This window comes from Notamacropus eugenii, chromosome 4 (assembly GCF_028372415.1).
Source record: "Notamacropus eugenii isolate mMacEug1 chromosome 4, mMacEug1.pri_v2, whole genome shotgun sequence".
NCBI lineage: Eukaryota > Metazoa > Chordata > Mammalia > Diprotodontia > Macropodidae > Notamacropus > Notamacropus eugenii.
Genome location: NC_092875.1, coordinates 463,335,815 through 463,349,633, shown reverse-complemented (window position 1 = coordinate 463,349,633; position 13,819 = coordinate 463,335,815). Strand labels below are relative to the sequence as shown.

Below are 13,819 nucleotides of genomic sequence, written 5' to 3'. Positions count from 1 at the left end.
CTATAACAGTGACCTTTTCTCAGCTCATGATATGTTACTTAGGAATTATCAGTTAAAATAACTTTTTCTTTTGACTTCAAAACAGAGAGAAATTTCTCTCTATTACATAAATGACTTGCTAACGGTTGGTATGTGAAGTGCTTAGGTGAAGTAGATTCTCCTCCCTTCACCCCAAATTGCAATGAAAATCTTCCAGAAAGGGCTACCCTTGGTCCAAGATACATAGATAAGCATCCCCTAAACCTATAGCTCAGAAGCCCCCATCAATGTGTTTACCTTTAAGAGTCAGGCAGAGATAGATCAAGCTCCAAAGGCTTAAGGTAAAAACATTTCATTTAATAAAATGGAATGCTAATAAAAGTAGCAATAAAAAAAATCCCCTAGGCAATCTAGGCCTAGTTTCCACAAATACATGCACCAGCAGTGAGAAGAGTATATACAGAAGACATGTGAAGGGGCCCATGTGTGGAGAGGCAGCTCATGCCTCAAACACTCCATGGGCAGTATTATTAGGCTGATTCCTGCGGTTCTTCTCCAGGTACCTACCTACCTGTCTATCTGTCTGTCTGTCTGCCTGTCTGCTTGGCTCTGCTAAATACTGCTGTACTGAATGCCACAAAACACAGGCCTGTTGGACATATAATATTTAGACATTATCAGTTATAGTAACTTCCTCTTTCCCCAGATTTAGAGCTAGAGGGGCCTCTAAGATCATCTAGTTCAGCCCATTTGTTTTATAGATGAAAAATCAAGAGTGGAACCTTACTTTCAGCTTCTGGTGTGAGCTGTTCTTTGGCTGTAGTAATATCTCTTCCTCCTAAGAAGAGTGAGCTCTGCAGCACTCTTTTAATCCAAAAGCCAGAGGCTTTTAAAATAGTTTCTTTAGAAAAGCAGCTACCTCAAACATGAACCAACAAAAACATTCTCTAGGGAGGAAAAGCTTGACTTTTCCCTCCTTATGGAATGACCTGTCATATCCAATTCAGTCTTAAGTATAGAGACTTCTCATTTCCAACAAGAGATGCTCAGCCCCAGGTGCTAAGCTCTTTAGAATAGACATGCCTAGTTAAGTAGTTAGTGCCTTCAGGTTTTCTCTCTTTTCTTTGGACTCAAATGCCTGATCTAGGAGCTTTTATGGACAATTTACTCTTGGTTATAGTGAGCATTCTCTATGCTTCCTGATTTTAATCTCTGAAGGTTAGAGTACACCAAATAATTATTCACAAAGAAATTTCTTGTCCAATACCTGCCAAAAAGCTATGAGGTTCTCAGACTTTCTCAATTCCAGCTCTCCCATATAGAAGATTAAGTGGGAGAAAAGCACAAAGAAAAACTGATAAAAAAAAAAGAATGTTAAAAATTGCCTTTATATGTAATTTTAGGGAAAAAACCCAAAATGCTACTTAAAAATTTAAAAAATAGCATTGTCATTTTACTTTTATCCAAAAGATAGGTTATTTTCAGTTCTATTAGGCAGTGGTTCTTCATCACTTCATATGTTTTTTTGAAGCACCCACATACCTACACCTCTTGTCATACAGATTGGAGGACACATAGATCTTCTGTTGTCTAGGAGGCATTCAGTTCCTCAGAAAGATATTGTTACTCCCAAGAATTTCTCATACTATGATGAGGAAATGACAGAATTCCTATCCTGAGTCAAACAGGACCAGGAAGAAAGGGACTGAGGAAGAAGACATTACAACCAAAGGCAGCCCACCCCATGTAATCTTAAGGGTGTACTTATGTAGGAATTGGTCAGCTTAGATGGCCCTTCCTTTCCCCTCCCATTCTGTAGTAGTTGCATTCTTCTTTTGGCCTTGGATACACATCCTCTTAACTGAAGTTGTGGTATGTGAATGTAATGGAATACTATCATGATATGAGAAATGATGAACAAGAGGACTTCAGGGAGTCCTGGAAGGACTTGTATGAACTGATGCTGAATGAAAGGAGCAGAACCAGGAGAACACTGTACACAACAACAGCCACAGTGTGCGAGGACTATTTCTGATAGACTTAGCCCTTCACATTAATGCAAGGACCTAAAACATTCCCAAAGGACTCTTGAGGCAAAATGCCATCCACATCCAGAGAAAGAACTATGGAATCAGAATGTAGAATGAAGCAGCCTCACTTTCTCCTCCTGAGCCATCTGGATCCAGTGACCAGATATTCATCAGGGTGACTGGAGGTGGCCCAGGATGCAGTGGGAGACCTTAGCCTTTTAGACTAAGGCCTTTTCAGGTACTCACTTAAAGTGAGGTAATGGCCATTCAGTGAATAGGCTTCTTTAACAAGTAGTCAGGGGGATGACCCCTTTAATAGAAAAGAAAAAAAATAGATAAATCACACTGGGAGGGACAGGAGCCTCACTGGAGAAAACATCTTCCCTGAAGCCATCAATTCCTTCAATTACTCTTATTAACAATTTCCCTTTTAACACATTCAATGGCAAATAACAAAATAACTCTTTTAATTATATTAAACAAAAAGACATCCCCATTCTTAGTTTGATACCATAAAATAGAAAAATTCTAATAATCTAGTGTTACAGAATTAAGATCAACACATGCCTCCCTCACTCAAAACAAAGTAAAGCGCAAGTCATGTCATCATTTCTCTGATGTCATGGTCCTCTTCGAAAACGAAGGACAAGTGCAACAATAATCCTTCAATGACCTACTAACATTCTTGTGGTTGTTTAGTTGTTTCAGTCACATCTGACTTTTCATGGCTGCATTTGGGGTTTTCTTGGCAAAGATACTCCTTCTCTAGCTCATTTTACAGATGAGGAAACTGAGGCAAACAGGGTTAACTGACTTGCCCACTTAGTAAAGTCACACAGTAAGTGTCTGAGGCCATATTTATACTCAGGAACGAGTCCTTCTGACTCTAGACCCAGCAAGCTATCTATTGTGCCACCAGCTGCCCTTAGTCCTTAGCCCCTTGTCCTTCCCACTCCTTTTCCTTTCCCCTTCCCAAGACAGCATGCAATCTGATATATGCTATACATGTACAATCATATTAAACATATTTTCACATTAGTCATGTTGTAAAAAAAAGAATCAGAACAAAAAGAAAATGGTATGATTCAATCTGCATTCAGTTCATGGTGGTTGTTTTTTCTTTTGGGTGTGAATGACATTTTCCACCAGGAGTCTTTTGGAGTTGTCTTAGATCATTACATTGCTGAGAGGAGCTAAGTCTATCAAGTTGGTCATCGTGCAATGTTGCTGTTACTGAGTACAATGTTCTCCTGATTCTGCTCACTTCACTCAACGTCATCCTGTGTCCTTCTTTCTCTTGGTCCCTGCAAATTGCTCCTAGTCATGAGACTGCCATTGTTCGGGTCTTGAGGTCAGAACCCAAATAACACCTGTCTCCCCTTGTCTGAGGCAAGATTTGAACTCACATCTTTCTGACTCCAGGGCTAGCACACATTCTCTATTCTCTACAGAAGGTTAACTATCTCCCATTTGTGCTCCAGTACTCTATTTCCTACCATGTAAGAAACATTGACATTTAGATGTCTTATTATCCCCACAATCCAACTCAACAAATATTTGAAGTATGTCCAGAATTAAAGTCATATTCTTTCTATCTGCCCTCTAGGGTGGAAACTTCGGCATCATCTCTGACTTTTAATTCTCTCTTTTAAAATATTTTTTTCTTCTTAACTAAAAACTTAATAAGCATCAATTATGAATATTTCAATGTATAAAGCAGGTCAGCAAAGAGGATTTTTCAAAGTCAGCTAGTCAATAAGTGCTCTATGTCCTAGGCATTATGCCAAGCATTGGGAATACAAAGAAAGGCAAAGACAGTCCTTGCTCTGAAAGAGCTCACAAATTCAGTGGGGGAGACAGTATGCAAAGTATATACAAATAAGACATATGCAGGCTAAATTGGAGATAATCACAGAGGGAAGGCACTAGTGTTAAGGGGAACTGAGGAAGGCTTCTTGCAGAAGATGGAATTTTATTGTGTTTGTCCTCCATTTTTTTTTTTTTAAGCGCCCATGTAATATTTTTATTTAGCAGCACATACATGAAAAAACAAAGGAATTATCCTGGCTAAGTTCAGCGTAGGTCTGTTTTCTAAAGACAGTAAAGTCCAATTGTCAAAATCCTGAAGAGAACTGATGACACAACGGCTATGCAGCGAGAGAACGAGATATTGACAAAGCAAAGTGATCACTTTAATTTCTATCATACTCTTCAATATTTCTCTTATAAAACAACACATTAGGTCAATCAGCTTAAAATAAGGAAGACAGAGACAAGGAATAAATATATAATAACCACTGCCCAATACATCAAGTCCTATTACTGAAGACAGCCCATCAATTAAATAACATTTCTTTTTGAGGACTTAATTTTTTTAGATCAGGGATTCTTCACTTGGGGTTCAAGAACAGATTTCAGAGGGTCTGTGACCTTGAATGGGAAAAAAAAATCTTATTTTTCATTAACCTCTAGCTGAAATTTAGCATTTTCTTCAATTATGACTGCAGGAAATAAAACATTACTCTGCTTCACCAGACTGCTCAAAAGGTCCATGACACAGAAAAGGTTAAGAGTTCCTGTTTTAGATGGAATATTCATTCTGGGAAAAAAAAAAAAGTAGTTTTGTAGCAAGTTCAGAAAAAGTTCAGCTGAGATAAGAATATGTAAACTAAGAGACCCTTGTCGGAGCTTGGGAATTAAATATAAATATTGGTCAGCCTTATGCCTTCCAGTGGTTCAATTTTTATATAACAGTGTACAGAACTCTGGTATAACAGCACATGTTCAAAGCTTTTATAGGTGCCTGCTTTTTTATGAAAGGAAAAGAGAAAAATAAGAGGTCTGCTATTAATTAGAAAAATGGCCCAATAACCAGATTAACCAACTTTCCATTTAGATATCACTCTCCAAAGTGGGGAATAAAGTATACGGCTCAGTCCAGTTGAGACACTTCATAAAGGTATGCACCCAGCATTTTGGTCCCTTCTATGTAGTTATGCCTGTTGAGTTTTTCATTTTGTGAATGAGCACCATCATCTGCTGATCCGACAGGCAGCAGCATTACATTTTTACCTGTGGCCTCTTGGAAGGTCAAGGTCACAGGAATACTGCCCCCTTCTCTGGTCAAGTCTGGTTCAACACCAAAAACTCTTTTTAGGGCTTTTCTCCCAGCCAGGTAATGAGGATGATTGAAGTCGGACACCCAGGGTTTTCCACCATGGCCCATGTAAGCTTTGAATTTGTTGGGGCTCTTCAGTTCAGCAAACTTTGTATTCAAGTAACTTATAACCTGTTTTTCAACAACCTCAGGTACCATATCTGGCACCAATCTTATTGAGAATTTGCCAATCACTTTCCTAGGAATCACAGTTTTAGCTCCTGTTCCAGAGAAGGCTCCTTCAATTCCATGGAGAGACAGGGATGGATATCTCCATCTGTGCATTAAGATTTTTTCCTTTGAATCATGTAGAAGTGTCTCTGCTCCTACATCTTTTGCATATTCTTCCAAGTCAAAGTCAATCTTTTCATATTGTAAGAGCTCCTCATCAGTAACAGGAGCCACTGCTTCATTAATACCAGGGATGAGAATGTGTCCCGTTCTGTCCACCAAGCAGCCCATCAGAGTAATGAGATCTGACATGGCTTCATGCACTGAACCACCATACACACCAGAATGAAGGTCTTTGTCGGAGCATTCCACCTCTATAAAAAAATAGCAAATTCCTCTGAGGCCATACGTAATACAGGGCTTCTTTTTCCCCAGCCAGTAGTTGTCAGAGATACAAACATAATCCACATCTTTGAAGAAAGTATCTTTCTTGGAGAAAATCAAGTCATCCAGGCCTTCAGAACCAGATTCCTCCATGCCTTCTAGACAAAATTTGACATTGACAGGGATATCCTGATTTATTTGCTGAAAAGCTTCCAGGGCATTTAGCCAGCCAAGTACTGGTCCCTTGTCATCAGTTGCACCTCTTCCATAGAGTTTTCCATCTCTTTCTACCAATGTGAAGGGCTCACTGTCCCAGCCATCCTCCAGAGCTGCTGGCTGTACATCCAGATGTCCATAGACACACACGGTTTTCTTTAGGGGATCTGAGCCCAGTGTGCCAAGTAAAATAGGAGGAAGAGGTATTTCTGAGCCGTCATGGAGCTTTTGTTTTCCAATGTCTATCAGCTCAGTGGTGCCACCGAGTTGCCTTATGTTTGCAGCGGCAACTTCCATCATTCGATTGATTTCTTCTCTTTTCTCTGGCCATGCAGAAATGCTCTGGATTGCCACCCATTCTGCAAGCTTCTTTATGTACTGATCCTGGTGTTTATCAATATGACTAAACAATTCAGTGAGGGAAGGCATTTTCTGATCCAATGAATGACTCTGGAAACTCCGTGCGCCGCCGCCTGTCCTCCATTTTTGAAGAGGAGCCCAACATCAGGGAAGTGATGACATGACTTGCAGTTGACTTTGTTTTGAGTGAGGGAGAGTGGTGCAAGGTCACCAGCCTCACTTTCTCCTCCTGAGCCATCTAGATCCAGGGACCAGATTCATCAGGATGACTGAAGATGGTCCAGGATGCAGTGGGAGACCCTGGCCCCTTTAGGCTAAGGCCTTTTCAGGTACTCACTTAAAGTGAGGTAATGCCCATTTGGGGAATAGGCCTTGCCTCTTTAAGAAGGGAGTTAAAGGTTGGCCCCTTTAGTTAAAAGTAGAATAAAACAAAACAAAACAAAAAAATCAAACTGGGAGAAACCATGAGAAAAAGCAAAACAAATTAAAACAGAACACAAAAGAAAATAGGCTGCTTCATCCTACATTCTGATTCCATAGTTCTTTCTCTGGATGTGGATGGCGTTTTGCCTCAAGAGTCCTTTGGGAATGTTTTAGGTCATTGCATTGCTATGAAGGGCTAAGTCTATCAGAAACAGTCCTCACACACTGTGGCTGTTACTGTGTACAGTGATCTCCTGGTTCTGCTCATTTCACTCAGCATCAGTTCATATAAATCCTTCCAGGCCTCTCTGAAGCCCTCCTATTCATCATTTCTTATATCATGATAGTATTCCATTATATTCATATACCACAACTTATTCAGCCATTCGCCAATTAATGGGTATCCTTTCATCAACTGGGGATTTTCTCTAATTTTTCTAAATTTGAATCAGTTCTTTATATACTTTGGAAATGAGATCTTTATTGGAGAAAATTATTGTAGATTTTTTACTCAGGCAATTATTTCCTTTTTCATCTTAGCTGCGTTACTTTTGTTTGTGTAAAACCTTTTATATTTTAGCCTCTTTGTTCATAGTTTATTTAAAAATTTTCATAAAAATATATTAGAGTTATTAGTCTCTAGTTTTCCTTCTCTGTTTTTACTATCCATGGATCAGATATCAAGATTATATTTGTAGTTGTTTTTAAAAACATTTTTTGTACCAAAATGAATTATCCATTTAACTTTAAATTAACATTTTTCTTCTTACCTGTGCCATAGACCAATAAAATACTCTGCATTAAAATTCAAATCTTGAAAAGTAGTACAGCATTATACATATATACATATACATTATATATCATTTCAGATATATTTAACCTAGGTTTTATATTTCCATTTGTCAAGTTAGAATATAAAAAATAAGCTTGAAAATCAACTTCAAAAAGCTTATTTTTCCTTCAAGAAAAAATCTGAAAATGATCAACTTAAATGAATAAAATATCACAAGAGTCATTTTCATTTTGTGGTTGCTAAACATACTACTCATTCCTGGAAATTACCGAACCGTCTAATGATGTGAAGCTAAATGATCTTTGTTGTCATCATAACTTTCATCACTGACAAACTTCATTCCCATTTTTATATCTTCTTAATCACTGGTTCGAGGTCATATTTATATCATAGACAAAATTTGGCAGGATCCTTTCTTTTGCAATTTTTGCAAACAATTTGAATGACAGCATTCATTTGCAAATCCATCTAGTTCTAGGAATTTTTCTTTGGGAGTTTATGGCTTGTTCAATTTCTTTTTCTGAAACCGGGTTGTTTAAATTCTTTATTTTTTCTATTCATCTGGGTGTTTCATAATATTTTGAATATTCACTCATTTTATTGACCAATTTTATCATCATGGATAGTTGGGCAAAATATTTTCTAATAACATCCTTTATCTCTTCATTTGTTGTGAATTCCCTTTAAAAAACTTTTTGATCCAATTTAGTTTTCCCATTTAAAAAAAAACTAAATTATTTAATTTGTTTATCTAGTTTGTTATGTTCTTTTTCCAAACAACGAATTCCTAGTTTTATTTATTCATTTATCTTGGAAATTTTTACTTGCCTCTTTCTCCTTGTCTGGCATTTTGTGCTAGATTCAGGTCTCTCTGCTCCTTCCTGAGCTCTGACACAGGTCAGTTAGATGTCCCTTGATCATTCTCTTGGTTTCTGAGACTTAAAAAAAACCCCAAAAGCAAAAAACCTCCCTGTCTCCAACATCTAACACAATGTCTTGCATGTAAGTGTGTATTAATTGCTTACTGAACTGAACAAGACCATGTGTACATTAGAATGTGGTGCACTGGAGAAGTAAAAAGGACTGTAAGAGCTCAGAGGGGGAAGAGGTTATTTCCAGTTGGTTCCTAACTAATTCTACTGCTATATACATTAATTAAACTAGAAAGCTTCAAGAATTGTTTTGAAAAATTAGGTGTGATTCTTGTCATTGTAAATATCAGTTGTAGCCCGTTGCTGTGTGTTCTGTGCAAGACAAGTTTAAGTGAAAACACCTGCATGTCAGAGCTATTCCTGAGGTCATTTACTTCAGAAAAAAACAAAGCAAAACAGTTGCAAAGCAATTTCTGTTCCATGACCCGTCAGTCCATTGTACTTATGATATCTCAATCCTAATATCATAGCTCTAGAGTTGGAAGGTAATTCAAAGACCTTTTAGTTCATTCTCTTAGTTTTTACAGATGATTTTTAGGGAGGTTAAGTAGTTGCCTAAGGTCATTCAAGTTGTAAGCATATCAGGTACATGATTTGAACACAGATTCTCTCAGTCCTAAAACAATGCTCTTTCCTAAGTGTTACCACAATATTTTCCTGTGGTCTTGATCTTTTTGTGAATGACAGATCAATTTAATTCCAGAGCTGTAACTAAGAATCTGTCCTCAGACAAATAGCATTAAAGGTGTTGTCAGTGACAGAGCTCATTGGACACCTTGGAACAATGAAGGCGAGGAAGCATCCTTGGTGAGAGAGAAGCTCATGCTAGCCCACCTAGGGACTAGGAATGCTGTTGGTGACCTCTAAATTTGATATTATTTAAATTCAATGCCCTGGCTCCTATAGCTACATCCTATTTATAGCTTTGCTTAATTCCATTGGTCCAGATTCTAATCCTAACCCAGACACAAAATCCCACCATGAAGCTTGGGAAGAGAATATGGTTTTATTGAAGGATCTTCTTTGTATCCAACTAAGGTAAAGTCTGGAAACCAGGGATGCAGAAAATCTTTAAGTCTGAGTCAGAAAACTGTAGCAGTTAGAAGCACCAACAGTGGTTTCCCAGCTATCCTTAGTTATCAATTAACCCTGTTACCCTCTCAAACTACTATTCTTTATCCCTTCTTCCTTTCACAGATAAATTTCTAGAAAGGGTCAGCTATGTTCATTGTCTTCATTTCCTTGCCTCCTACTTCCTCTTCCTCCCTCTCCTCTTTCTCCTCCTCCTCCTCCTCTTTTTCCTTCTCCTCTCCTTTCCCCTTCCTCCTCCTCTTCTTCTCCTTCATTTAATAAGTATAACAGATATTTAGAAATACATTTCAGTTTTCAGTTCCATAGTACCATAGTATGGCTTCTTTGTAGTCACTTCTATCCCAAGACCTGTTAACACTCTCTTACTCTCTCTGTTTATTGCTTAATTTTTGTTTGATTTTACTTTTTTTTCAATTAACAAGTATTTATTTTCATGAATGATTATTTTTTGAAAAACAGTTCAAAGTATGTGCTTTATCACTCCCTAAAATGTCATTTATGAAAATGCCATACAACTCCTTGTTGTTGGTTCTGTAATGCCAAGGACAATGTCCTGATTGTCTTTGTATCTCCCTCAGTGCCCACCACTGTATTTCATATACTGGAAGTTCTCCTTTTTTTTTTCTGAATGAATGAATGAATCTATGGTATCAGCTATGAAGAACCAACATATGTCCTCTACTCATGTTCCCTGTTCTGTAGCTTCTGCCTCCTCCTCTGATTGTGGGCTCCAACTCTTGTCCCTGGTTCCAACAGCAATCAGATCAACAACATCATTCCTGTAAAGGACCTGCCAATCACTTGTGTCTCCAGTGACCGCTCCCTCTGACTTTTCTGGTTGAAATACTCCTCTTTGGCGACGATTCCCCTCTATGTGTTGTCTTTCCCTTTTAGAAGACAAATTCTTTGAGGATAAGGGCTATCTTGCTTGATTGTATTTCCAGAGCTTAGCACTATTTAGCATTGGAGCTTAATAAATGATATTTCATTTATTCATTAATAACTTTTTATATTTTTGAAGTGTTAAGTATAATCCATTAATTCGTTAAGTATAATCTGAGCAGAAGGATAAGTTTCTGTTCTTTCAGACTGGTCAGAAAATGAAGTGGTTGATGAAAAATTTTTAAATGAGAATAATTATACATATGTACATATATGCACACACATACATATATGTATATATACCTATGTATATTTCTTAACTATGTATGCATAGTACCATATATGTGTGATGTATACATAGATATGTGCACCAAGTGTATAAATATATAATATATATGAAATGTATAAATGCTTTGCAAATAGTAAGCACTCAGATACTTGTTGACTTGAAGTGAGCTAACTATTTCATACATGTGTAGCTTGTGTGTTCTACCTTACTTTCTCAAGGCCATAAGGGCTACATATCCTCTTGGGGTACCAGGGTACCAGGATGGGCTTCGGTTGGCTTTTTCTCTATTGCCTTAAGCCTCTATCAGCTGTGTCCTCCTACTGTTAGGGCCCAGTGACTAGTACTCCAGTTCCATTTAACCACTTAACATCAATCAACTTTTACAAAAGAACATTTACTTCAAAGCCTCTGCCACAGGAAACATAAATACATTTCCCCCCACAATGTCAGGGGCATTATTTCCTCCATACCACCTCAGTTTCTAAGTGGGGAGTAAACTCAGTTTTGCTCAGTTCATATCCAAGGGTAGCATCTCTGTTCAATGAGTCTTAGTTTCCACTGAGTGGGTGGGTGGGAGCCCAGAGGTCCTCCCAAAGATTGCTCCTTTGTCTTGGGACATCAGTTCTGTGTTGACTACAATACATGGCCTGGGCTCTGACTCCCAGATTCCTGTAACTTACTCTTCTGACCTTTTGAAACTCCTAAGATTGGGACTCCATTCCCTTCACTGGATAGTAGGAGTGAAGGGCTCACCTGGATCTATGTCCCAGAAGTGAATGAAGCAAAGTGACAGTAGCTAAAACTGACAGGCCTTTTAAAATGCCTTGACAGTGGTTCAATGAGCCTCCTCTTCAATACATGGTTGGCCTCCTGGAACTTATTATAAAATGTTATACATGCTATACAATCTGTTTCTCCAACAAAGTTCTATTATATGTCATCCTGATTCTCCCAAAAGTAGGCTTCCCAGGAGATGCCGTCCGAGGTTTTTAATGCATGGCAGAACCCTCCTCCACCCCTCTGTTACACATGGATTTAGTCTTTGGAGAATTTGAATAATTTAACCTCCCTCAGCTGCTTTTTTCCCCCATTCAATTCAATAAATGCTTATTAAGTACCTCTGCAGAGGGAAGTACTGTGCTAGATTGTTGCATCTTCTATCAGGAAGCTTAATATCTACTTTTGTAAGAAATCATTAGGGACCAGTTGGAGCCAGTATGCAATCAAGTTTCAAAAAGCTGGTCTGGAAGAAGTCAATGGGACTAAGCCATTAGGAAAGATAACTGAGAGCTGCCTGTATAGTCAGCTCCCAAAAGCAAGGCCTAAACCTTTGTATCACTGACAATATATTGTATATAGTAGGTGCTCATCTAAATTGACATTTTAGATGATGTGGATAGTAATAAATCACAAAGATAACCTGTATTCACTTTGGTGTCTGGAAGAGATGAGAGAATCCTGTGTGCTCCTTCTGTCTCCTTCTTTGCTGTACCTTTTCCACATAATGCTTGCTAATCACAGGGATGCCCTCCCAAGACTCTGTCCTGGGTTCTCGTCTCTACTTCCTCTATATTGTTTCACTTGGTGATCTCATCAGCTCCCATAGATCCAACTATCATCTCTATGCAAATGAATCTTACATGTATTTGTCTGTTCTTAACCTCTTTCCTGATCTCCATCTCACATTTCAAATGCCTCCTGGACATCTTGAACTGGATGTCTTATAAAACATCTTAAACTCAACATGTTCAAAATTGAAATCATTAACTTCCTCCTTAAACCATTCCCCCTTCCAAAACTCCCTGTTAATATCCAGGGCATCACCATTCTCCCAGTCACCCATCAGCTTCTTCTTGTGGGAGCTTAGAGGGATGGATTAGATTTCCCCTTAGACCGTTCTATAGACCTAGGATTCTATAGCATAGAAATATAATTCACAAGAATTACATATCTATTCTATAATGTAGATAGAATATAATGTAATTCATAAGAATATAATAAAGTATCCTAAAGTCATGTGAAAGGGAAGGGAAAAAGGGAAAGAAAGAAGCATTTATTAAGTATTCTATATGTGCCAGACACTTTGCGAAGCACTTTACAAACATTGTCTCATTTGCGTGAAGCACAATTCGATCTTTCAAGAGTCAGGAGACAATCTAGAATGTTGCAGCACTTCCTCAAGATCATCACTAGAAACATCAGGTATCATGGCATGGTACTTGTACCTGAGTCTGTACTGGCTAACTTGGTGACACACAATAATGTTGTAATTTTTTTAGTGTTTCTTTATTTTTAGTTTTCAACATTCATTTCCACAAAATTTTGAATTCCAAATTTCTCCCCATCTCTCCCCTCCCCTCACCCCAAAATGCTGTGTATTGATTACCCCTTCCCCCAATCTGCCCTCCCTTCTATCACACTCCTCCCTTCTCTTATCCCCGTCTCCTCTATTTTCTCGTAGGGCAAGATAGATTTCTATACCCCATTAACTGTATTTTTTATTTCCCACTTGTATGCAATAATGTTGTGTTTTTAATGAATCCATGTGAAGCAGCAAGCACCCTGACATATATCCAGGATGGTCTGCTAGCACAGGTTCTTAGATCTGCTTTTCTAAAAGGAAAGCAACTTTTCAGCAATCTTCTTTAATCACATTCACCAACAGAGAAAATACAAGCATAGAAATAAAGACCAACAGACAGGGCTTCTAACTGTCTGACCATAAGCAATACGTACACTACAGATCAACAGACAGATTCAGTTGTATGACCATTACATACATACACAGTTACCATGGAGAGAAACACCAACATATGAGTTTTCAAAGCTGGGGTGGAGGGTCCTTAATGGCTACGCAGAGTCTCATCTGGTACACGAACCTTCTTCCAAAGAGTAAGCCCCAAAGCAAAACCTCACTTCAGAGTACATACACAGTTTTCAGAGTCAGAGGGCATCATGACCCTGATGCTCCAGTGCCTCATTAGAAATTAACAAAAGGCATGGGCCTTCCTACAAAACAAGCCTCCCCTAAACAAGCTTCCCTTAATGGACTCTACCTGAGGCCCATTAATGGGCAGGGAAGATCTTTAACTCTCATTAAAATAAATCCCA

At 38.3% G+C, this 13,819-nt stretch overlaps 1 protein-coding gene across 1 annotated transcript; it reads right to left on the bottom strand.

Annotated features, from left to right (window-relative positions):
* Nucleotides 1-4,179: 4,179 nt before the first annotated feature.
* On the bottom strand, nt 4,180-6,425 carry LOC140502013 (cytosolic non-specific dipeptidase). The gene has a single exon (XM_072606276.1). The coding sequence runs from the start codon at nt 6,364-6,366 to the stop codon at nt 4,942-4,944; it is 1,425 nt and encodes a 474-aa protein (XP_072462377.1). The 5' UTR covers nt 6,367-6,425; the 3' UTR covers nt 4,180-4,941.
* Nucleotides 6,426-13,819: the final 7,394 nt, after the last annotated feature.

Bases quoted from the DNA above. Each gene is read 5' to 3' on its own strand.
- LOC140502013 (XM_072606276.1), bottom strand. From the start codon at position 6,366: ATGCCTTCCCTCACTGAATTGTTTAGTCATATTGATAAACACCAGGAT.